The 25,717-nt window shown below is 44.9% G+C and overlaps 1 protein-coding gene across 1 annotated transcript in view; it reads right to left on the bottom strand.

The window, feature by feature from the left end:
* Positions 1–25,717, bottom strand: part of HGFAC (HGF activator) — a 47,808-nt gene that overhangs the window by 6,413 nt on the left and 15,678 nt on the right. The window contains exons 5-12 of the mRNA XM_064151846.1: positions 24,894–25,007; positions 23,624–23,755; positions 22,163–22,273; positions 10,437–10,611; positions 7,154–7,239; positions 5,893–6,133; positions 2,521–2,660; positions 139–279 (exon numbers count right to left, since the gene is read on the bottom strand). Coding sequence (XP_064007916.1) covers positions 139–279; positions 2,521–2,660; positions 5,893–6,133; positions 7,154–7,239; positions 10,437–10,611; positions 22,163–22,273; positions 23,624–23,755; positions 24,894–25,007 — 1,140 coding nt within the window. The remainder of the gene's footprint in view (positions 1–138; positions 280–2,520; positions 2,661–5,892; positions 6,134–7,153; positions 7,240–10,436; positions 10,612–22,162; positions 22,274–23,623; positions 23,756–24,893; positions 25,008–25,717) is intronic.

Genomic DNA, 25,717 nt, shown 5'->3' with positions numbered 1-25,717 from the left:
AAGCAGATAAAGAGACTCTCTCAGGAAGTCCCATGGGAAACATTTTACCAATCAATTTTATAGCATACACTCAAGCATTGTGCTTTGGTGCATTTGTGGTTTAGTTATTGTACAGACACTAAGTCTCATTTTACTCACTCTCATGCCTGTGTCCCCATCCAGAAATGTGACATTTGAACTGCTCAGGGAAAACAGTGTCGCTCTCTGGCAAGCAGATGGGCTGAACAAACTGGGACTTGACAGCACAGCGTTGGCCATTCTTCTTCAGCTTAATCAAAGCTGCAGAACAGAAAATATAGCAGGAATCAAGTGAGTGTTCCCTTTCTTAAACAGGATTGGCAGCAGTGGGTCTCAGATACAACTTTAATTATCCCCTAAGCCGCTCTTAATTAAGATATTTCAATAGAAGACAGACAGACTCATCTGAGCAGCACCTGATTTCACAGCAAATTGAAGGCTGAAACATTCAGCTACTCCCCTTGTGGGAATATGTATTTTATACTGCATTCACAGAGCAGATTTGGCTTCACTGCCTTTGTGGAGAAGGGAGAAGATAGAAAATATGCATGTCTCCTCCCACCTTAAAGTTAAGTAACAGTGGCATATCCACAGCTTCCAGCTGAAATAGGTGGCATTTGCAAGTGCTCACTGCTTCTGGCCACCTGCCTAATCCCAATCTGATTTACAAAGTTAATTACTGCAAGAGTTTGTGCATTTTGTGCTGTTTTTACTGAGTTTAGTAAAATCCACGATCTTGAAAATGAATGGATTAAAACCAAAATCAGGATATTTCCAAACCAAGCTTCTGAAGGCACACAAACTTTACTGTCCTCTTGTGGTGCTGAAGACGGTGTCAGTATGGACCTGAGCTTGATATGGAAAGAATATGTCCAAGGTATTAGAAATGTTGGCTCCCCTGTAGCAAACCCCCTGTGTTTGGCTGCAGAACAACAGAGAGAGCTTTGTGCAACAAGGAGATCATGTCTGGGTACGCTGCTCAGACAGAGCTGAGATCATAGAATCATAGAATCAATCAGGTTGGAAGAGACCTCCAAGATCATCCAGTCCAACCTAGCACCCAGCCCTATCCAATCAACTAGACCATGGCACTAAGTGCCTCATGCAGTCTTTTCTTGAAGACCCCCAGGGACAGTGCCTCCACCACCTCCCTGGGCAGCCCATTCCAATGGGAAATCACTCTCTCTGTGAAGAACTTCTTCCTAACATCCAGCCTATACCTACCAGATCATGTGGATGCACTTCTTAAAGCCTTGAGGAGTTTTCAGAGCACAGCTGTATGGAAAGCAAGAGCCACCCCTGGACAGTCTCAGTTCTCTGCTGACTTCATTGTTTGGCCTTTGTGGAACATGTGAAGAGAACCTCACACAAACTGTGCTCCAACACTGAGCAGCTTGCTCTTCCCCACCCACTCTGCCTGTTTCTGAATCCCCCAAACTTCCCAGCAGACACTCAGGTTTGTTTCCTGTAGAAAAGCATTTCCAGCAGAACATCTTCTCTGCTGCATCAGTAGAGGTCACTGACACGGCAGAATGTGCTCCCCTATCATTTCTAGTTTCCACCTACTTGTTGGTTTTTGTGGTTGGGTTCCTGTTACCCATGTTCAGCTGACCCTAGATTTGGACACTGCAGATGGGTGAGGAGATCTCAAAGTGCCACCAGTGTTTTACAGAGCAAAATAATACCCCCAAATGCACTTTGTCTCCTGGTACAGTGACAGAGCTCCCACCAACACAGAATTTGAATGCTTTTTTTGCTACAGAGTGGAAAATGTTCACCATCTGAGAGAAAAAAACCCTGACTCCTCTCTCCCCTCCCCCCCCAAAGAAAAAAGGAGTACATGCTTGACTTAAAATACCCCCATGCCAAGCTATTAAATAGTTTCACAGACAAAGTGCTCACCCAACTTGCTGCCCAAGAGAGATGTGCCACATTCCACAAAAGCAGATCAGAAAATTAGCAGCAAGTTGCAGTTCCATTGCCATTCTGACTAATATTTTAAGGTCAATCAGCAGAGCATTTAACTTTTGGCTGCAAGGCAGCTGATTTTTAACTCTTATCACAGTGTGAAAAGTGATTCTTAGTAGTGTAGAACTTCAGAGCAGACGAGGCTATCGTGTTCATCTCATCAGATCCTCTGTGCAATGCAGACAAAAGGATTTTACAAAGTAATTCCTGCATCAAGCCCACAGCTTGTGGTTGAGCTGGGAAAATGCCTGATTCCACAAAGACCTGAAATGGTGATGGATCTGCTGCACATCTTGGTGAATTGCTGCAAAGGCTAATTATCCTTATTTTAATACTGCAGTTTATTTCTCACCTGAATTTGTCTAGTTTTCAGATGCTTTTATAACTCTGATAGCAGCAAGAATGCTCCATGCTCAGAAGCCTCTCCTGCTATCTGTGATTCTTCCACCATGAAGGCAGCTTTTAACAGGTCAGCTGAACCTGACCTTAAGCCCAGTAAACAGAAAACAAAAGTGTAAGAAGAAAATTACTCACCAATATCATGCTCAGTAGGGTAGAACACAGAATACTCAGGGTGCAAGATGTATTTCTCTATTTCAAAGGTCTGTGTCACATCAGTTGTTTTATTAAATATATGCTGACCCAGAACAACTTTAACGGTGGATTTCAGTGGACTGTAAACACAAAGAGAGAAGGAATTCTGTGATTAGCAGGACAAACAAAGAGCGACCTCCAATGGCTGTGTGTCCCATGAACTGTTAAAACCTGAGCCCCCATCACGTCTGTTATTTACCCTCTCATAACGCCCTGTCCTGATTCCCAAGCTTCCAGCCTACTGGGGGCCAGGAAAATGATACTGACAGTGAGTCCCAGGCTCTCTGGGGCTTGGTTATCCTGACTAAAGGCTGCTGGTCCTTGACGTAAGGAAAAGGGAAGCACAGACACAGCTGCTGTTTGGCTAACAGGCATCTTTAGAGGCTGTAAGCACTTCTTGTTCTACAAACTTAACTTCAGCCAGACTTTCCCAGCAAGAGCAAAAGTTACTGAAAAAGAAATGAGGGACTCAAAGATGAATCAGTGGTGGATATCTCATTTCTGTGAGAAACCAAGCTCTTAAAAACGTTACAGGCATGGGTCAGGATTGTAAAGGTGCTGGCACACTGCCAACTCAGGAGCATCTTGGCAGCTTCCACCTGAGAGCTACTGCCACTTCTGCTCCGAGATCAGATTGATCCGTGTTTAAATCTGTTGTCCAGAATCAAAAGCAATTTGAAGGAGGAAGGTCCTAGCAGCACACCAGTCTAATAGGAAAATCCCACTCAGAAGAGGATGCAGTTTTGGTAATCCACACCAGCTTTTACAGCCATTGTGTGTTCACCTTATAAAGGCCACAGCCTTCCTCTATCCAGTGTCCTAGGACAGACAATTAGAAAGAACCAGTATAAGAGTTGGGAATAATCAGGAAATGATTGGAAATACAGTAAACTGCCTAGCTTTGAAAACAACAGAATTCTAATTTCACTCTTGCTTTAGGAGCAATCAGATCTGCATGTGCCTAAGTGTACAGTGAATGTTGTTGGCAAGAGTCTGCAGCATCAGAGCACTCAGCGTTTTTGTCATCCAGTGCTGCTGTCGTGCATCATGAACAGATGCAGAGTGCTCAACACCATTGCAGTTTCCCTTTTCTGTGCTTCTGAGCATCACCAACACTCATCAGATACAGAAGCATTGCAAAGCCTCCTCCAGTACTGAGCACGAAGCAATAACCAGCAGTAATGCACTAGGAGGAAAGAGATTCTCACTAACTGCAGCAACCCTGCAAGAGAAACTGTGCTTTGATTAACAAAGGAAAGGGTGAAGTTTAGTTTGTAACTGGGCAACAAGACAATAGAACTGAGAAGAGATCTTATAAATGCATGTATCTAAATGGTAGAGGTCATGAGGATGGGCCTGGACTCTTCTCAGTGGAGTCCAGACACAGGACAAGGGGCAGTGGGCACAAACTACGACACAGGAGGTTTCACTTGAACTGCAGGGAAAACTTCTTACTTTGAGGCTATTGGAGCCCTGGAACAGGCTGGCCAGAGAGGTTGTGGAGTCTCCTTCTCTGGAGACTTTCAAAACCCACCTTGGTATTGTGATCCTGGGTGAATCTGCTTCAGTAGAGAGGCTGGATTAGATGATCTCCAAAGGTCAGTTCCAACCCTGCCATTCTGTAATTCTAATATGCAATGCCAGGATTTCCTCAGTCTTCTTGAAGTGCTAAACCAACCTTCTTAAAAACCAGAATTGGGGCTGCAAACCACTGTGGAAGTTCACTTCCCAGGAGAGTATTTAGAGCAGATTTTCAAGGCACTGAAGGGTTATGGGAAAAGCAAAACCAACCCAAGTGAGCTGCACAGGTATCTATTGTCGCCTAGTGGAAACCCGTGGAAATTGTGGCTGACAGAGCCACTAAACATACAGAAGAGTGCAAATTACAGTGTAGCAATTATGAAAAAATCTGTATGTACCAAACCACCAGCTGGAAGTGGGTGGAAATGCCCTGAATAGCTGCCAAAGTTAGGAGCTATTCCACAACATTTGAAAAACAAATGCGTCGTGGCTCGAGCTCCAAATGCTTCAGTGCAGCACTTGCAGGGGTATTATTAGCTGCACAAGCTAGCAGTGCATGTAGCCTGGCATGAGTGGTTCTGTTTCTCTTGGCTTCTTTACTAGGAGCTAATGTGTATGAAATGATGTCATATTTTTCCCCAACAAGGTGATCAAACTGAAGCCAGGGGAGGTGTTCAGCAGTTGTAGAAAAGGAAATATTTAGAATAAAGAGCAGCCCAGAGCAATTTTTTTCTCCAGTGTCCTCTGTCTGGAGCACAAACACAACTTGAGAAACCCCAAAACACCTTCCAAGGAAATCAGCCTCAAAAATCTAACAGTTCTGTCCTTCCCCTCAGCTTTTTGTGAAGCTCAGCCGGATGTGTTTTTGTCAACCAGCAGTAATTTATTGTCTCTAATAAATCATTGCTTGACTGGCTCAGCCTTTCTGAACAGAACACAGCAGTGAGCATAGTTAGCTCTGTTACATCTCAAAACAGGCATAAGCCTTCAGAAAGATAACTGAGAAGAAGAGAAATATTTAATCACCCTGCAGATGCCTGCACATGCAACCTCCCGTGCAGTGCCCTGCTCTGCCCTACCTTATTCCTTCAGTGGAGTCATTTAGCTTCATTCAGTCTCCTTAAGGAACATAGAATCGTAGAACCACAGAATGGCTCAGGTTGGGAAGGACCTCAGAGATCATCTACTCCAACCTCTCCCACCATGGGCAGGGACACCTCTCGAGTAGATTCAGCTATTCAATGCCTCATCCAACCTAGCCTTGAACACCCCCAGGGAGAAGGCAGCTTAGAAGATAACAGAGTTCCTAGGCACTTGCTAGTTCATGAACAAGCATTCAAATTGCCAGAAACTCCTCTTGAAACATTGGTCTTTCCTAATCCCATCTTCTTTCTTACTTGTTTTAGTTCAGGTTTGTTGTGAGTCACAAGCAGAAGGTGACTACAGGAAGGCTGGGGAGAGACTATTTACAAGGTCTTGTACTGACAGGACAGGGGCTAATGGGTTTAAACTGGCAGAGGAGAGATTCAAACTAGATGTTAGGAAAGGGTTCTTTGCAGTGAGGGTGGTGAGACACTGGCACAGGTTGCCCAGGGAGGTTGTGGCTGCTCTCTCCCTGGAGCTGTTCAAGGCCAGGTTGGATGAGGCTTTGGGCAGCCTATTCTAGTGGGAGGTGCCCCTGCTTATGGCAGGGGCTTGGAACTGGATGATCTTCGAGATCCCTTCCAACCTAAACCATTCTATGACTATGAGGAGGAGAGGACCTCCTGTCATGCTGATGTGTGAGTTTACCTGTTAGCAAAGCAGTGTGCTGCTGACACAACCCAGCAAGTCTGAATAAGGCTTCCACCACAAAAACTCTCTCCAATATATATAGCTGCTGTCCAGGGATGAGATCCAGGCAGAGATGAAGATCCCCCAACAATCCTGGGTCTCACAAAACTTCTCTTTTTGTGTCTTCTCCCACATGGCCTTTTGGTGACTGTGTAGGTATCTATAGTGTCTGGAGTTGGTGGCCTCCTTTCCTTGCTTGCTGAGATATAAAAGGACATGGTATCAGACTATAAATCCTTGTGCTTTAGAGCTTTCATAGGAGTCTTTAAAATAGAAGTTCAATTAAATTATCATTAATTATTTACACACAACCAAATCTCCTGAAGGAGCTTGCAAGATTGAAGGCACAGCATTGGCTCTGTGTGTGTGTGCCAGTGTGAATTAAATGCACATGTGAGCACACCCAGACACTGTGCCAATTGCCAGTGCATATGTAACCTTCACTACCTGGAGGGGGCACAACAGAATGCATGGTACATAAATGTCCTGGGTACCCCAAATTCCTCTCTTCTCCCTCTCATTCTGTGGGAGAAGAATCCACAACAATCACATCTTCATTTTGGGGTTCTGGCCTGAGCTGTACCTTTGCAATGGCAAGGATTAGGTTGCTCATGTTCATATCATCTACCAAATGCATTAAGGGGAAGGTAAAACCATAAAAGGGAAATCTAAGAGCCACTTTATAAAGTGACTTTTCAGCTGAAAGCTCTCTGCTAAAGGTCAGTTTCAACATCAGCAATGGTTAGAAATTAATTCAGGGGAAGAGCAGAATTTTTAGGTTTTGGAATTAAATCCTGTGTCTCATACATTTTCAGGATCCAGTCCTCTCTCTGCTCACAGAACCTTCACTTCTCTGGGCCCCTAATTCCCTGAGCGATGACAATCGGTACCAAAGCATCAATCATCTCTGACACCTTGCATGTTCTAGCAGAAAATTTGGTGGCATTGGGATGACTGTGACTGAAAGCAGTAGTGTGACACTGCTTTCAGTCACAGGCTGATATTCCAGAAGGAAAATCACAGATTGTATCACAACTCAGAGCAAACAAAACAAAAAACAAAGCAAAAAAGAAGCCTGGTTTTGTCAGCTTCGGTTACTGCAACCAGTAAAATATTCAACAGCAGAACATTCCAAATCACACAGGGAGATCTTGTCCTAGTGTCAGTGAATCTTCCTTCCTTCATTCACAACATGGATTTTAAGAGAGCCTTTACATACCACAAGATGGAATGTCACAGTACTCCCAAGACAGACTGTGGTCCTTCGTGATGTAGCACCATGGCTTCTCATCATCATCTGGGTTTCTAATTCATTCAAGGGGACAGTGAACGACAAGAATTAACCACAGTGCTGCTCCAAGCTCCCCAGAGGTTTTCTAGTCTTCAAAAGACTGGCAGGACTCTGGTTCTGAGCCATCTGACAAAGCACTGTAGCAGCTGCTAACCCACAAGCAGCCTTTCAGTAAGCATTCTTCATGCTTAAAGCTAAGCAAGTCTAAGGTTCTCTAGCACCTGAAGTGCAGGCACATGACTAAACACCTGTAGAATTTGCCTGCCTACCACTATTTGGATGCTCACATGGTTTAAATCCAGCCCACAGCCAAGTGTTTTACCAGCTCTCAGCTCAGCTATTTTCAGGACTAAATCCCATGGGGAAAAAAAATCCCATTTTTAGATAGATATATATATATATATATTTAATTTTTTAAGTGAGGAGATTCCAACACAGGTAGATTCATAGAAAATCCATAACAGGAATAACTAACAAAAACAGACTGGAGAAGCTGAGGTTCAACATTCCCTGGGGAGTCTAAGGAAATGAAAGTCTCCCTCAAGAAAATATAAATTTTAAAAGGGAAAACAATTGAGTATCACAAAAGTTTAACCCTCTGTTACTTTGGTGTTCAATAGGCTTGGAGTTGATTCCATTAGCACTTCCCCATGGTACAGCCTTTATCAATGCCTTATAAATAAGCAGAAATCTGCTTAGTTTACTCCTCCACATATAGAGAGAAACTCTGAAGACCCAGAAAGATCTCCAGCAGGCCAAGAAAAACAGACAAGGAAATTCAGGACAACAGTAATTGTCCTTCAGCTGGGTTTATCAGAAGCACCATCATCTTATTGTAAGGTTCTTCAGTATTTTTTTTTTCCAATCTGACTGCTCTTCAGAAAAAAAAAAAAAAGATTAAAGCACTTTCAGGTTCTCAGAACTGAAGAAGCAACACAGGTTGAGTCATCTTCCGCCAACAGTGTTTCTAAATTAGACTGTTGGAAGAAGCAGTTATCTGCAGGATTATATAGTGCAGCAGAGATATCCCCAGAAATTGTAACAAGCTGACAAAAAAAGTGAAAAGCTTCTTTTTCTCAGCTCTACAGAACATGGAACACGTCAGCTCCTGCACCATTTTGTTCTGTGCATTTCAGAGCTGCAAGTGAATAATGTGCTGAAACGATGCAAATCAAAGGGAACTCTTTTGCCCAAGCATAAAATATGTGGCCAGTAAATTTCCTTTCTGTGCTGGGATATCATAAATCTCCTACTTGAGTGCTTGAATCAGGACCAAGCCTTGGAGAGCAAGCCCCTCTGGATTACTGTGGGTGTGGAGACTGCATTTTCACAGGATCACGGAAAGACAGAGGTTGGAAGGCACCTCTGGAGATCACTAGACAACCCTCCTGCCAGGGCAGGTTCACCCAGAGCTGATGGCACAGGATGGTGTCCAGGTGGGTTTTGAATTCTCCACCACCTCTCTCTCTGGGCAGCCTGTCCCAGTGCTCCATCTCCCCCACAGTAAAAAAGTTCCTCTTTATGTTTAGATGGAACTTAATACGTTCATGTTTGTGCCCATTATCTCTTATCCTGTCACTGGACATCACTGAGAAGAGCTTGACTCCATCCTCCTGACACTCACCCTTTAAGTATCTATAAGCATTTATGAGATCCCCCCCCTCAGTCTTCTCTTCTCCAGGCTGAAAGGCCTCAAGCCCCTCAGCCTTTCTTCCTATCATTACTTTGTGTTAGAGAAGAGCTTTCTGTCATCAAACAAATTAGAAAGTGCAGCATGTTCTGATTTTCACAGTATCACCAAGGTTGGAAGAGACCTCACAGATCATCAAGTTCCTGCAGTACTGCTCTAACATCTGTGGGAAAAACACCAAATCCAACAAAACTTAGACATCAACCAGTATCCCAGAAAGTTAGAGGTTGGGAGGGACCTCAGAAGATCATCCAGTCCAATCTCCTGTCAAAGCAGCATCACCTAGGGCAGGTCACACAGGAACACGTCCAGCTGGGTTTCAAAAATCTCCAGAGCAGGAGGTGCCACAACCTCTCTGGGCAGCCTGTGCCAGGGCTCCAGCACCCTCACCACAAAGATGTCTCCTTGTGTTGAGCTGGAGCCTCCTGTGTTCCAAATAGTACCTGTTGTTCCTTGTTCTATCAGTAGGCATCACCACAAGGTGCCTGGCATCTTCATCCTGACACCCACTCCTCTGATATTTACAGATATTGATCAGATCCCCTCTCAGCCTTCTCTTCTCCAGACTAAACAGTCCAAGGTCTCTTGGTCTCGCTTCATAGCAGAGATGAACATTCAAGTCCCACAATCAGCCTTGTAGCTCTCTGTACATTTGCAGCACTCACGTAGGAAGTGCTGTACCAGGAGGGTGGTGGACCACTGATTACCTAAGGAAGTGGTGGAGACCCCATCCCTGGAGACACTCAAAGTCAGCTGTGATGAGGCTCTGAGCAACCAGACCTAATTGGGGATGTCCCTGCTGACTACAGCAGGACTAGATGACCTTTTGTATAGGGTTAACACTGCAGAGGAAGTAACCCTGAACCTGATCCTAGGTGGTCTTGACCCCTCCCCAGGGGTGAGTCTGAACACCACCAGGTGATGGTTAGCCCAGTCCCCCTTCCTGTCCCATAAAAGCAGGGGGGCTTCCTGCTCCTCTCTATTCCCTGCTCCCTGCATACCACCATTGCCATCTATTCCTGGTTTCTCCTTTGTTTTACCACGATCCCATCACCCACGAGGAGGACCAAGCCATCACCATCAGGTTGTATTTATACATTTTGCATTTTGCTATTTTTCCCTTCCCTAACCTTTTGTAACTTCCCTACCTCAGATACCTTCTTAAAGTTATTGTTAAACTTTTTAACTTCCAAATCGAGTGAGATTTCATTTATTTGGGTGTGCTTACTTCTCTCTCTCTCTCTCCATTTAATCCCTTTCTTTTGGGAAAGAAGGGGAAGAGGGAAGTGCACTCTATAAAATTGTTATTGGTTCTATCAAATTTATCTGAGTCTCTGGCAAATTTAAATTAGAACCAAGACCCCTTTGGAGGTCCCTTCCAGCCCAATACACTCTAGGATTCTAAGTCAGTCCAGATTTTCCAAGGCAGGGATAACACCTTCTTTGAGATTCCTGGCCCTTCTCCCTTCCACAGTCCATCTTTTGGTCTACAAATGCAAGGCAAATGAGAACTCTTCCCACCTGCAATAGGAGAAGGGCCCCAAGCCAAGCTGTACTGCTTTCTCAACGCTGTCAACATGAAGCTCTTCATAAAGCAAGTCTGAATTCCAGGGCAAGCAGCTATACCCAGAAGTGGTTGTGTTTGCAGTGCCTCTGTACTCTGTGCCATTGCCAACGTAGCACCGGTGGCTGGGAACTGGGAAAAAAAAAAAACAAAGAGAAATCAATGCTAATGAAGTGAAGTATTTCACAGCTGAGCTCTCAACTGACAGCCAGCAGGTCCAGTTCTGCATAAAGCCTGGCACCTTTCACAAGCATTAAATGCATTAAATGAGGATTTTATTTTTGTATATAGAAAACAAACAAAGAAAACCAAAACCAGAAGTCAGAACTTTAAAATTAGTAGTGAGTTACCCTCCTTTTACACATGCACAACCTGCAGTACAACAGGCAGCATGGGAGAAAAGGAGACCTCAAATTTGTGCTGCGTGTGGAAGATTTTAGTCAGCAGTCTGCAGCCAGCAGCAATATGGCTGGGATTCCTCCTGCCTAATTTTAGACACAACTGAGCTCATCACTGGAGAGTCCCTTTTTAGTCAATTAAGAGAAAGAAGCATTCCTAGCATCAAATTGACCCAGTCTGTTTGAGGAAGCTTTTTAAAGATGAAATGAATCTTGGCCATATCCTCTTGAATACATTGACTGAGTCTGCATTGACAATAAAGGGAGCTGAAGTCAACCAGCTCATGCAGAGAGATCTGGGTTGTAAAAGAGTGAAGAGATGTTCAGTTTGGGGCTTTTCACTCCAAGAAGGACATGGAGGTGCTGGGGAATGTCCAAAGATAGGCAAAGCTGGTGAAGGGTCTGGAGAAGAGGTCTGGTGAGGAGCAGCTGAGGGAACTGGGGGTGTTTAATCTGGAGAGGAGGCGGCTGAGGGGAGACTTCATTGTTCTCTACAACTCCCTGAAATGAGGTTAGAGGTAGGTGGGGGTTGGTCTTTATTCCCAAGGATCAAGTGGCAGGACCAGAAGAAATGGCCTCAAGTTGCACCAGGGGAGGATATTAGGAAAAATGTCTTTGCTGCATGAGTGGTCAGGGATTGCAGTAGACTGCCCAGGGAGGTGGTGGAGTCACACATGGACATGGCACTCTGGGGCATGGTGTACTGACCACGGTGGTGTTGGGTTAATGGTTGGACTCTATGATTTTGGAGGTCTTTTCTGAGCAAAATGATTCTCTGACTCTATAAAATTTTACCTGCAAATCGAAGTTGTATTTTCATTTTAACCCAAGGGATAAGCACTTAGAGGCAAAAAACGTGGAGGATGAGTTTCCATGAGGCAATGCTCAACAGAAAGGCAGGAAGCAGAGGGTGGCTGGAGTGCCCTACAGGAATGTGACCAGTGTCAGGGGTGTGAGAGGTCAGGCAAGGGCCTCCTACTCTGCCAGAAAGGACTTAAAAGACCTGATTTTGGAAAACACTTCTTATGGCTTCAAACCTAGCCATATCTATACACACAGCACACCCATGGAGATTTTAAGTGTAGTTACATATTCCAAGTAAATCAATTTTGCAAGAATTTAGCTGGGAAGTTGATTTTTTTGAGTTGAAAGCTCATGTTTGGTCACCTGCACATGGGTTACTACTTCAGCTAGGTCTGACACACACATATCTTACGTCCTGCATACTCCAGTTGCCAATATCTATCAACAGCAGCATTGTGGCTGAGAAGCTGGTGGGGATGTGTTTGTATACAAATAGCTGCACTGAGCAGAAAGTCCACACCTCAAAACACAGCCCAGAGTAGCCCACGGGATACACAAATAGGTTTCACTGTGGCCATGACTCAAAGGGTTTCTTAGCCATGTCAGTGTGAGTTATCCTTCACATCTGCAAAACCAGGGGAATCTTCTTCTGAGCTTATGAGCATAAATATATAACAGCCTGTTGAGAAACACACTGAGAGGGTGATCTGTTCACACCTCATGGTGTGAACAGCTCTTGCCAAAGATCTGCTTGTTTTGACATAAAAAGGTGACACATGAACTGGGAGCTAGAACCGACAGCAAAGTGGTGAATTGCAGCACTGAACGTCAGTTCTCCTTCCAAGTTGTCAGCAACAGACCTCCAAACCACAACCAGATGGCATAAATTTGGGAGCTGGAGGTCTGAAAGTTGACTGCAGGAACTGCAGTGTGAGCCAGTATACAACACTTCACAAGCTAAGCTTTCTAGCTTTTCCAACCAAACCATTCTACAGTTAGTAGCTTTCCACTGCTTAGTAGCTTTCCACTCCAGCAAGCTCTATCTGGCTGGCTTACAGTGGCACTACAGAACCCACATTATCACCATTAAAGGCCATTCATTATGTATCTAAGACTATTAAGAATAATGTAATTAAATCACAGAATGGTGGGATTGGAAGGGACCTCCAGAGAGCATTAAGTCCAATCCCCCTGCCAAAGAACAATCACCCAGGGCAGATCACACAGGAATGCATCCAGGTGGGTATGGAAAGTCTCCAGAGAAAGAGACTCCCCAGTCCCTCTAGGCAGCCTGCTCCAGGGCTCCAGCACCCTTACAGTAAAGAAAGACTTTCCTCATGTTGAGGTGGAACTTTCTGGGTCCCAGTTTGTGCCCATTGCCCCTTCATAGAATCATAGAATCAAGCAGGTTGGAAGAGACCTCCAAGATCATCCAGTCCAACCTAGCACCCAGCCCTAGCCAGTCAACCAGACCACGGCACCGAGTGCCTCACTTTGTCCTATCGCAGGACACCACTGAAAAGAGTCTGGCACCACCTTGTTGACAGCCACCCCTCAGATATTTATAAACACTGAGCAGATCCCCTCTCAGCCTTCCCTTCTCCAGACTGAACAGCCCCAGGTCTCTCAGCCTTTCCTCATCAGACAGATGTTCTGGCCCCTTTAGCACCCTTGTAGCCTCCATTGGACACTGTCTAGTAGTTTCTTATCCCTCTGCAACTGAGGAGCTTAGAAATGAACACAATACTCTAGATGTGATCTCAGGCTGAGCAGAGGGGTAGGAGAACCTATGCAAAGCCTAATACATTTTATCACCTGTAATTCAGTTTCCCCAAAGGATCTCTGTAAGCATTGCAGGTGTGGATCTTTAGTTTCTAATGCACCTTTTTGAACTGTCAGAGCATTTTTCCCCTGCTTCATCAGAAATGCTGTGTAGGTGGTCTGCTTTCAGCAGTCCTTAATAGATTGCCCTGACTGACAATTGTTTGTTCTCAGTTCTTTTCAGCTTTTGCAGCTTCTCATAACTCTGAAGTGTATTTGTTTTCTTGAGTGGAAGAAAACAATGCAAGGCACAAGCTATGCCTTGTGCCACAAGTTTTCCTTTCCCCTTCAATGTGGCAAGAACAGAAATGTCCTGAACCTTTTGATGCTGAAAGTCTTGGTGCAAATGCAGATTCAAGTTATCCTGCAGACCTTCAGAAGAACTTTTTCCCCATGAGAAGAGTCAGAGACTGGAAATGTCTCCCAAGGCAAGCAGTGGATTCCACTACGTTAGACAGTTTAAAGACTCAGATTGACAGGGTGCTGGGACAGCTCATTTTATCTTGTTTCTCTGCTCTTGTAAGACCCCTACCTCCTAAGGATGACACAGAGCAAGTCCAGAGGAGGGTCACAAAGATGATCCAAGGGCTGGAACACCTTTGCTATGAGGATAGGCTGAGGGAGCTGGGGGTGTCCAGCCTGGAGAAGGGAAGACCTTCCAATACCTGAAGGGATCCTACAGGAAGGCTGCAGAGGGACTTTTCATGAGGATGTCTAGAGACAGCTGAAGCTGAGGGAGAACAGGGTTAAACTGAGTCTCAGGAAGTTCTTCAATACAAGGCTGGTGAGACTCTGGAATAGGCTGCCTAGGGAGATTGTGGATGCCCTTTCCTTGAGGGTGTTCAAGGGCAGGTTGGATGAGATCTTGAGCAGCCAAATCTAGTTGAGAGGTGTCCCTGCCCATGGCAAGGAGGTTTGAGTAAATAACCTCTGAGGTCCCTTCCAACCAGAGCCATTCTGTGATCCTATGATTTTATCTAGACTACTATCTAAAAAGTTTGGACCAGATAAATGCTTGAGGTCCCTTCTTCCCCTCTGGCATTCTGTGATCGTGTATGACTCTTTGCCACCATCACAACTGTTCCTTTATTTTCATTTAAAACAAATTAAACTAGAAACAAGTTCTTGTTATGTTGGGCTTCTAAAAATCCCTGAGGCTTGAATAACTGACGTAAGGGATTCCAGTTGTGTTAGGCTGGCATGTTTTACCAGCATGTCACACCAGCTCTTTGCCTTTTGATTCTCCACTAAAAAGCAGTTTCAGCTCTTAAAATTAGAAGCAAGCTGAAATAGCAGTGACCCAACCAGCTCTAATTGCTGACTGCCTGAAAACATCACATGAGATTTTTCTGTCACCAGATCCTGTTTCAGGTTCTTCAGTTGCACCCCTGGACAGTTTCAGGAGTTTCTTTTGGAAGTCTTTCTGTAAAAAGCAGGGCATCTTTTACATTGCCTTGTCCCTCAAACACCTCCTCAGCTCTTTTATTAATGTTTTTTAGCTTGGATTGCATTTTCCTTCCAGGGACACGTGGGCTGTGTCATTCTGTTAATAAAATGATGTCTCTTTTACTCCTGATGGTCCTAATGCTGGAACAGGATAGTTTTAAGTCACTCCTTCATTCAGTAATGCTTTGTTTTATCCCTGACCAAGCTGTAATACTTTCATTAAATACAATGTGAGATCAATGTTTTTTTTCTTTGGTTTGGGTTGGATTGGGTTTTTTTAATTATTATTCTGTATCAGCTGGTGACAGGAAGGAAGAGCAAGAAAGGAGGATGGAAAGTCCCTTTTCTGATTACAACTGCCTTGACAAGAGTGCTCCTCCAGTGTCTTAATTATCAAAGTTCTTTAGAAACTCATAAGATAAAGCAAAACCTTGATGGAATTAGAAAGACATCCTCCATCCAAAGCTTTGCTGGAGCACATGTCCACTCCCATTGCAGTCCTTGAGGAAGCTCCAGAGCCAAATGTTTGACTGCCTGCCCTGGTCTAGATGACTGGATAAGGCTGGGTGCTAGGTTGGACTGGATGATCTTGGAGGTCTCTTCCAACCTGCTTGATTCTATGATCTCTGCACTGGTCAGAGGGTAGCAGTGGACACAAACTGGAACACAGTAGATGCCACATAAACATAGGGGGGAAATCTTTACTTTGAGAGTGGCAGAGCACTGAAACAGGCTGCCCAGAGAGGCTATGGAGTCTCTTTCTCTGGAGTCATTCAAAACCTACCTGTGTGATTTAACTACCATCCTGTGAGTCTGAGAGTACTTTAGCCCTCATCAGATAGCAGTTTGTTTAGCAAGATGGGCCATTCAGATCTCTCTGAAGCCTTTCTGATACATCTTTCAACGGGAATTTCCACCTGATCCTGCTTCATCTACTGGCAATGAAGTGGAAAAGGAATGACCAATGAAAATTCTGTGCCTCTGCATAAGCTTATTCCCTACACTGTCTCAGTACTGCAGATGTGTTGCTCTCCAAGGCATCCTTCACCAAGATCTAAGTCAGGTTTCCTTTCTACATGAGCACAGACTCATTGAATGCCTGCAGAAAGGTCTGGTTTTCTTGATTCACCTAGAAGTTCCCTGATCTCCTTTCCTAGGTGTAGCTGTGAGAATCCCTCAGGGATGGAAGGGGTCTTGTGTTTCAGGAAGATTTGCTTCCCCTGCTGCCAGGGCAACATCTTAGCTGGCAACAGATGTGTCAGAAAGGAGTGTCCAGAGTTTGTAGAGATTGCTGCTGCAGCCTCTCACTTTGTCAGCTAAAGCACTAAAGGCCCCTGCCCCAGGTATTCTGAAAGGAGGAAGGCAGAAGGTTCTGTGTCTGGTGAAACAAAGCCCACACAGAGAGCTCTGAAGGACACCCACATTAACATAGCAGTTTCAGGCCTTTTCTTCTCATCCTATCACCTAATGCCAGGATTCTTCCACTACCATGAAGCTGGTCAAAATAACTCTGTTCTTTCCCATCCTGGCTTTATTACTTTGGGCAATCTGGTCTAGTTGAGGATGCCACTGCTGACTGCAGCGAGGGTTGGACAAGATGACATTTGGAGGTCACTTCCAACCCAGACCATTCTGTGGTTCTATAATTCTAATTCCAGTGCTCCATACAGTGTGAGGGTGACAGAACACTGGAACAGGCTGCCCAGGGGGGTTGTGGAGGCTCCCTCTCTGGAGATACTCAAACCCAGCCTGGATGTATTCCTGTGTGAGCTGGTCTAGGCAGTTCCGCTCTGGCAGGGGGTTTGAACTGGTTGAGCTTTCCAGGTCCCTTTTGGCCCCTAACCTTCTGTGATACAGGGCAACAGCAGGCAGTATCCCAGCCCCACTTACAAATGCTTTTCAATTCTTAGTAGCCAACTCCATTAAGCACTAATACCAACAACATTCCAGCTGATTACAGAATCACACTGGTAAGCACAAACAAAAAAGTTAAGGCTCCTTATTTTCTTCTGTCTTCTTCAAAGGAAGATTGAAAACTTTCCCTCCAGAGTTGAATTTCCTCACTGAACTACCTTTTTTAGTAGAAAACTGCCAACATCCCATTTCAGTAAAGCATCCACTAAAAGGGTGAGTATGCTGTATTTTTACTTCTTCCATTACCTCAAACTCCCCCAAAGATGTGGCCGAGAGGTGGAGATTTTTCCCCCTCTATAATTATTTATTCAGCTATTCTGTCATCTTCCTTCTCTAACAATCTTCAACCTACATCTGACATACAACAACACAGCTCCTTATATAACCATAACCCTTCCACAATTAGCACTCCAAGTCATCCTTGCTTTAAAGCTATGGTACCCTCTAATTCCATTACCCATGGTCTAACTAGGAATACAAAAAAATAAGCCAAGCACTGGAAAGTGTAAAGGGCCTTCAAAACTCCCTTCAGCAACTTCATACCTTATTATGAATGAATGACTAGTAGAATTATTGCTGCCTAAATCTTTACCCAAAGAAAACTGAAACTTACTTTCTGCTGCATCTTACACAAATCCAAGCAGGCATTTCAAGTTCTGCCTTCTGCCTCCTCGTTAGTTTCATTGTGACAGCACCAAAATCTATCTCAGCTCATGCAGTCCACTGATTTACTTTCATAGAATCCTAGAACAACTCAGGCTGGAAGGGACCTCAGAGATCATCTACTCCAAGCTCCCCTGCCAGAGTCAGGGACACTTCTCAACTAAATTTGGCTGCTCAAGTTCTCATCCAACCTGCCTTTGAACACCTTCAGGGAGAAGGCATCCACGATCTCCTTAGGCAGCCTATTCCAGAGTCTCACCACCCTCATACTGAAAAACTTCTTCCTAAGATCCAGTCTACTTTACTGCACAGCTACTTTGTTCTCATAACAGTTCCACGAGAGCCTGCCCTGAGCTGTCACTGAGTCCTAATGTGACAAACGAGACAGAAATAAATCACAGAATCATTTCATTTGAAAAGACCTTAAAAGATCATCCAGCCCAACAATTACCTAACTACCATGTTCAAGAACAATATAGCACCCAATTATTAAGGTAATTCTAGACCCTATAAATACAGTTGGAAAATGACAAACCATTGCCATGCACAGATTAAACCCCACCTCAGTTATCTACATGTGACTATTCCTCCCATCACTCATATCATAGACTGGTAGGGATTGAAGGGACCTCTAGAGATCATTGACTCTAACCCTTGCTGCCAGAGCAGGTCACACAGGAATGCATCCAGATGGGCCTGGAAAGTCTCCAGAGAAATAGACTCCACATCCCCTGGAGCCTGCTCCAGGCTTCCAGCATCCTCACAGTGAAGAGGTTTTTCCTTATCTTTAGGTGGAACTTCCTGTGCTCCAGTTTGTGGCCGTTGTCCCTCATCCTATCACAGGACACCACTGAAATGGGCCTGACCCCATCTTCTGGACATCTACCCTTCAGATAGTTGTAAACATTAATAACATCTCCTTAATTACACAACAGTGTCACCTGTGTAGTCTAAATGTTGCAGGCTAAGGCTTGGAAACTAATAAAGCAGAATAAATTAGTTGAGGCCCCATCCCTGGGGGTATTCAAAGTGAGGCTCAATAGGGCTCTGGGCAGCCTGATTGAGTTGAGGATGTCCCTGCTGACTGCAGAGGAGGTTGGACCTTTGGAGGTCCCTTCCAACCCAGACCATTCTATGATAAACCCCATGAGCTGTCATACCCTTCACTAAATCAAGACTCAACCTAAACATAAAGAAGAAGCCCAAATTAACCAGCAGCAAATACCCCAAGAAATTAACCAGCAACCAATACCCCAAGACAGTTCCAAAAGCAAGAACTTCAGGATAAGGAGAGAGAAGTGCTTTTACCTAGGCAAAGAGGCACAACAGGAGTCAGTGTCCACTCTACTCCAACTCAGGATAACAGTGTGGTTCAAGAGGTGGGCTTTCAAACACAGAAACCCAAAGGCACCAGTTCCTCTCTTGACATAAAAATCTTTACTTCTAAGAAATTTCAGTATCTGAAGGGGGCCTACAAAAGAGCTGGGGAGGGACTTTTAAGGTTATCAGGGAGTGACAGGATTAAGGGGAATGGAGCAAAGCTGGAGGTGGGGAGATTCAGGCTGGACATGAGGATGAAGTTCGTCAGCATGAGAGTGGTGAGAGCTTGGAATGGGTTGCCCAGGGAGGTGGTTGAGGCTCCATGGCTGGAGGTGATCAAGGCCAGGCTGGATGAGGCTGTGGCCAGCCTGATCTAGGGCAGAGTGTCTCTGCCCATGGCAGTGGGATTGGAACTACATGATCCTTGTGGTCCCTTCCAATCCTGACTGATTCTGTGATTCTAAGAACATGCATTTAAATACAATTATTACAAATTCAACTTAATTAAAAGTGCATCCTTGAATAATTTTAAGCAGCATCTGGTCTGGGGACTGATCTGGTGGGTTTGTATCTAGTTAAACTTCACAGTATCACAGTATTATTAGGATTGGAAGAGACCTCACAGATCATCAAGTCCAACCCCTTACCACAGAGCCCAAGGCCAGACCATGGCACCAAGTGCCACGTCCTGAACAGCCCCAGGGACGGCGACTCCACCACCTCCCCGGGCAGCCCATTCCAGTGTCCAATGACTCTCTCAGTGAAGAACTTTCTCCTCACCTCAAGCCTAAATTTCCCCTGGCATATCTTGAGGCTGTGTCCTCTTGTTCTGGTGCTGGCCACCTGAGAGAAGAGACCAACCTCCTCCTGGCTACAACCACCCCTCAGGTAGTTGTAGACAGCAATAAGGTCACCCCTGAGCCTCCTCTTCTCCAGGCTAACCAATCCCAGCTCCCTCAGCCTCTCCTCGTAGGGCAACTTCACTGGCAACTTGTGCTGGAACATTTTTGCAATGGCAGTTCTTTCTTTAGAGCTGAAAAGTTCCTACTTTAAGGGCTAGAAAAATAACATATTATCACAAAGAATAGAAATCTATATTAGAAACTGCCTTTTGTATATTGATCTCCTTTGTTATAGGCCCCTCCTGTGTTACATTTATCTCCTCCCTTGTTTTTTTTTTTCTCTTAAGTCAGTTCATCATTTGCCAGCAGCTGCATGGCCATTTATATGTATGTATATAATGACTGTTTGCAAGAGAATTTGAAGAACAGTGAAAAGATGACAGGGACCCCATAATCCAAAAAAAGAAGCCACTAAGAGACAGATAAATAGGTATCTGCAAAATCTCCAAAGTTATGATTATTCTCTGTTACTCACTGTTCAAAGGGGGAAATGAAATGCTCAGGCAGGAGGTTTTCAGCTAACAATAGAAAATGCTGTTCCTCATCACAGCTATTTCAATTCTGGAACTTCTTCACATGGCTTGCTGCGAAAGGGAAAGACTTGAAGGAGTTCTGAGGAGTTTAGATAAATTTGTGGAAGAGAGGTAAAGGTCTGTCAAACAGACTGTCCAGTGGTACACTCACAAACTCCTGAGCAAGGCTGTGATATTGTCCTTCCAGGTAGGTGTAGTCAACAGCTGCAGGGAGCCTGGCACTGGGATGTTGTTGGACTGCATGATCGTGGAGGTCTCTTCCAACCTGGTTGCTTCTATGATTCTATGAATTGTGTTGGTTGGAAAAGCCCTCTAAGATCATCAAGTCTAACTGTTGACCCAGCACCACCATGGCTATTAAACCATGATTTGCTGTTGGAATGGGCTGCCCAGGGAGGTGGTGGAGTCACTGCTCCTGGAGGTGTTTGGGAGGAGCCTGGATGGAGCACTTGGTGCCATGGTCTGGTTGACTGGATGGGGCTGGGTGCTAGGTTGGACTGGATGATCTTGGAGGTCTCTTCCAACCTGGTTGATTCTATGATTCTAAGACAAGTACTGCTCAGTGATTTCCTGCTACTCATGCTACTCCTCAGTCATATTCTGCTTTGCCAGTGCTTGAGTTACAGCAGTGACTGACCCCAGACTTGAGATCTGACCTAAAGTGGCACTGCCTTTATTAATAACTGTGAGTGTGACCATGATAAATGCACTGGTGTTCTATTAGAAACATGAAGATTAGTGATTCTCTGTAGAAGTCAAGGACAGAGAACATCAGCAAGACCTCAAACATCACATCTCATTAACATTTTAGGCTCCTTACTGTTTATTACATTGATTTTTTTTCCCCTCATAGTAAAACTATAATGCTTTTTTTTGCATCACAGCTTGGGTTGAAGGTTGCCTCTAGAAATTACTTACATTTTGAAGGCACTGTAACTTTCTCTGAATCAAGTGGTTGAGGCCAGGCTGGATGGGGCTCTGAGCAGCCTCATCTAATGTGAGGTGTCCCTGCCCATGGCATGGGAGCTGGAACTGGGTGATCTTTCAGGTCCCTTCCAACCCTGACAATTCTATGATTCTGTAAATCCTGCAAAATCATCAGGCCCAACCATTATCCCAGCACTGCCAGGTCCCTCAGCACCACATCTCCATAGGTTTTAAACCCCTCCAGGGATGACAACTCCAACACTGTCCTTAGGCAGCCTATTCCAGACCTTGACTAAAGGGTAATCTTACAATTCAGTCCTGTTAGACAAGAAAAAAACTACACAAGACAGCAAAAGAGGAAAATAAGGGGGAGAAAAAAAGGCAGCTGTGCTCACAGCACCAAATTGGAGGACTGAAGAACAAAACAAATCCAACATATGTTTAAAGATCAGTTCTACAGGCTCTATGAGCCCAAGCTCCCAGTGCTGTTACCAGCATGGCATTGCCTCTGTGTGATGGAAGTACCAGGTTAACACATCCCAATGCTTATTTATTTGGGTTGATTTAGAATTACTAAATACTGACCAAAAAAAAAAAAAGGTTTCTTTGTTGTTTGCTTTTATTGGTTTGTTTTGGTTTTGGTTTGTTGGGGTTTTTTTTTACAAATCTTTAACTTGTTTGCCAGGCCCTGACACATTAAGAGAATCATTCAGTTCCTGCTCTGTGTGGGGGTGTCAGGCAGCTGAATGCAGATGGGTTGTGAGCCTCCAACCAAATGCTTGCTGTGTTATTTTCAAGTAATCAAAGAGCACCTGCTTATTTCTTGTTCTTGTTCTACTCAACAGAAACCAGTAGTACAGCTCTACCACTGTTACCCTAACATAGAATCCAGGTCATGCTTCACACCCAGAAGAAAAGTCCAACATCCCTGCCCGTGGTGGGTTGTTGTACTTACCAATATTGCAGTACTTCCCTGCAAAATTCCCTTTGCAGTCACACACTATTTTCCCACTGAAGGTTGCCATTCTACATTCTCCACCATTCATGCATGGATCATGAAGACAGCCTGCAAGCAGAAACCAAGGATCAAAACAAAGACACAAACTTCCCAGGAGAGTAGGGAACTGGGCTTGTTTAGTTTGGTGAAAAAAAAAAAGTGATCTTCTTGCTTTTTAAAACTACCTGAAAGGAGGTTGGAGTGAGGTGGGGTTGGTTGCTTCTCCCTGGTAACAAGTGATAGGGCAGGAGTAGCAGCAGAGGATGTTTAGATTGGATATTAGAGAAGAACCTTCTTCACAGAAGGACTTATTAAACACTGGAATAGGCTTCTCAGGGAGGTGGTGGAATCCCCATCCTGGAGGTGCTTAGGACACTCACAGATATGGTGTGAAGGGATGTGGTTTAGCACCAGGCTTGGTAGTTAGATAATGCTTGCACCTGATGATCTTCAAGGCCTTTCCCAACTGAAAATCATCAAGACTCATAGATTCACAGATAACACCAGGTTGGAAGGCACCCTCAAAGGTCATCAAGGCCATTAAGTTACTTTAAGTTTATCCATTTCTAATCAAGCTTTTAAGCTGATCCATTTTAAGTCACTTTCTCTATGAATACACATTTTGGGGAAGTTTTTTGGTGGTTTACTCCTCTTAGACCTACACTTGCTATAAACTAAGAGAAACTCTGCTGATTCTACCCAGGCTTCTTAAGCTTCATTCCAGTCAGGAGTGAAAATGTCCAGCCAGAATGTGCAACACATGCAGAGAAATTGTGGAGGCTCCACTCCTGGCAGTGTTCAAAGGCAGGTTGGATGGGGCCTCAAACAGCCTGGTTTAATAGAAGTCATCCCTGTCCATGGCAGGGGAGATAGAACTAATTGATCTTTAAGGTCCCTTCCAGCACAAACCTTTCTAGGATTCCATATTTCTATGACTCTGGGGTCAAGGAAGGGCAGATGGGATCCTGGAGGTAAGTAGAGCTCACATGCTGGCAACTCAAGAGGCTTGGGAAGAAAATTTAGAGGTGAAGCAGCAACATGAAGTGACTGTAGGTGTGCAGAGGAAGGGTAAAGCAGGCTTGTTACAGCACTTCTGCTGCAGAAGCTGCTTCATACTTGGACAGACTGCAGGTCAGGACTTCATCCCTCTCAAAGGAAACACTGAGGTGCTCCCCCAGAATTCAGCCTCATGTGTATCATTGCTTCCTCAAACAAGGATGGACAGATTGAAGTGATTTCCTGGGCCAGCATTACTGCCCACACAAGGAAAGAACACCTAAAATGTTCTCTGTTAAGGAGGGTCCATGAGCTACACCAGCAGCATTACTGTGCAGAACACCACAGAGGCTTTCATATTCTTACTGCCTTTTATCCCCACTCCATGAAGACCAACAGCTGCAATCCAAAACAGTGTCTTACTTGTGTGTGCAACACTCCTGCACTCAGTCTGGCTGTTCACACAGGTACACTCCTCCACAGCTCCGTGTTGGGCTCTTATCCAGCTCATGCCCACATCAAAAAACTCGTAGAGACTGTTGTCAAAGCACTTCTCTGAAACAAAAGTTTGAAAAGCAGCACAAGTTTTCTGAGGTCCTTTCTTGCAAGGAAAGGCATCACAATCCTCATCCTTCCCTGCTCAGCCCTTTTCTCCTGTTGAGCAGGTACATGTTTTTTGACAGTGCTCCTCAAGCAAGCCAGCACCCATAGCGTGGAGGCACTAAGTCATTATAGCAGCAGCAGTACGGTCCTTGAGGCAGAGGTAGCTTTCTCCTAAAGCCCTGTGAGCATGAGGACATCACCAGTGCTTAAATGCCTTAAAAAGCCCCTTTAGTAAACACACAACTCCCATATCAGTAGTGTAGATTTGTGTCTGTTCCTTTTCCTGCATCATCCACAGATGATGTGTTGGGCTGTGCTAGAGACAGTGGAGCACCAGGACTGAAAAAGGCTTATTTGGTTACTGTTGGGGAGCAGCCTGGACCTCCAGGGTTTACTGGTGGACTTGGCAGTTAGCTTAATGATTTGGCTCAAGGATCTTAAGGCCATTTCCAACCTGAATGATACTACAATTCTTTGAGAAGCCTTCATTAAACACCAGCAAGCACAACCCTCGCTGTAAAAGCCTAATTCCTTGCTTGCTGTGCAGTAAACTGGGGGTGACACCACCATAACACTGGGAAAACAACCCAAGCAAAGCTTTTTGTCCTGACTCCCTTGAAAATGACTACCTTGAAGGTGGAGTAGCTGCCCAGGTGCAGTGTTGACATCACAGCAAAAGTTCTACCCAACCCACATGAATATATACAGAAGGGAGAAGGCATCATCTGAAACTAAGCTGCTTTTTCATGTCTCTGCCCTTCCTACAAGCTGATATTATTAGCACTTTCCAAACATGAAAGGGCTATTTAAAACTTAAAAACAGCCAAGGGAGCCAAAGAGGCTCTTTGTGTTTCCCATAACTTAATATCTGACTGGCTCAGAGCGTGCTTGGATCTATAATTGTACATTCAAGCTGTTTTCAGCTGTCCTGATTGTCTGCCTCTGCCGTTTGGAAATCCACCTACACAAACATTCATGCTGCAGTGGTCTCTCCCCTCACAGCAGCACTACCTTTTCATTAAGCAGCCGTTCATGAGCTCTGCCTGCTGCTTTCTGGCACGCTGTGACACTGGCAGGAGGAGATACTCACTGGTCTGGCAGTCCTCGCCCGTGAACCCCTCAGGACAGGTACAGTGGTACGTGCTGTGGCCATGAGCAAGGGAGCAGCTTCCTCCGTTTTGGCAAGGGTTGTTTGCACAGAGATCTAGAAAGACCACGTAAGAAGTTGTGCTTAATAGGTGCCAGATAAAGCTCTGCTGTGTGGTAGTAGATGTTGGCTTGTTACACGTTGTACTAGGTGAGGTTTGGGTCGGGTATCAGAAGAAACTTCTTCCCTGAAAGGGTTCTCAAAGGCTGGAACAGGCTGCTCAGCAAGGTGATGGAATCCCCATCCCTAGAGGTGTTTCAAAGATGTGGTGCTGAGGGTCATGGTTTAGCACCAGCCTTGGTAGAGTTAGAGAATGGTTGGGCTGGATAATCTTTAATCTTTTCCAACTGAAACTACTCTTTGATTCATAGCTTTTCATTGATCTGTTCTACACTCCAGCAAGCTTTATCTGACTGACTACAACTACCTGAGGGGTGGTTGTGGCCAGGAGGAGGTTGCTCTCTTCTCTCAGGTGGCCAGCACCAGAACGAGAGGACACAGCCTCAAGCTGTGCCAGGGGAAATTTAGGCTGGAGGTGAGGAGAAAGTTCTTCACTGAGAGAGTCATTGGACACTGGAATGGGCTGCCCGGGGAGGTGGTGGAGTCGCCGTTCAAGGCAGGATTGGACGTGGCACTTGGTGCCATGGTCTAGCCTTGAGCTCTGTGGTAAAGGGTTGGACTTGCTGATCTGTGAGGTCTCTTCCAACCTTGGTGATACTGTGACTTATAGTGGCACTACAGAACTCACATCACCACCATTAGAGAAC

This window comes from Pogoniulus pusillus, chromosome 11 (genome assembly GCF_015220805.1).
Source record: "Pogoniulus pusillus isolate bPogPus1 chromosome 11, bPogPus1.pri, whole genome shotgun sequence".
Taxonomy (NCBI): Eukaryota; Metazoa; Chordata; class Aves; order Piciformes; family Lybiidae; genus Pogoniulus; species Pogoniulus pusillus.
Note: the sequence above shows the minus strand (reverse complement) of the source record. Positions and strands in the feature narration are given on the sequence as shown.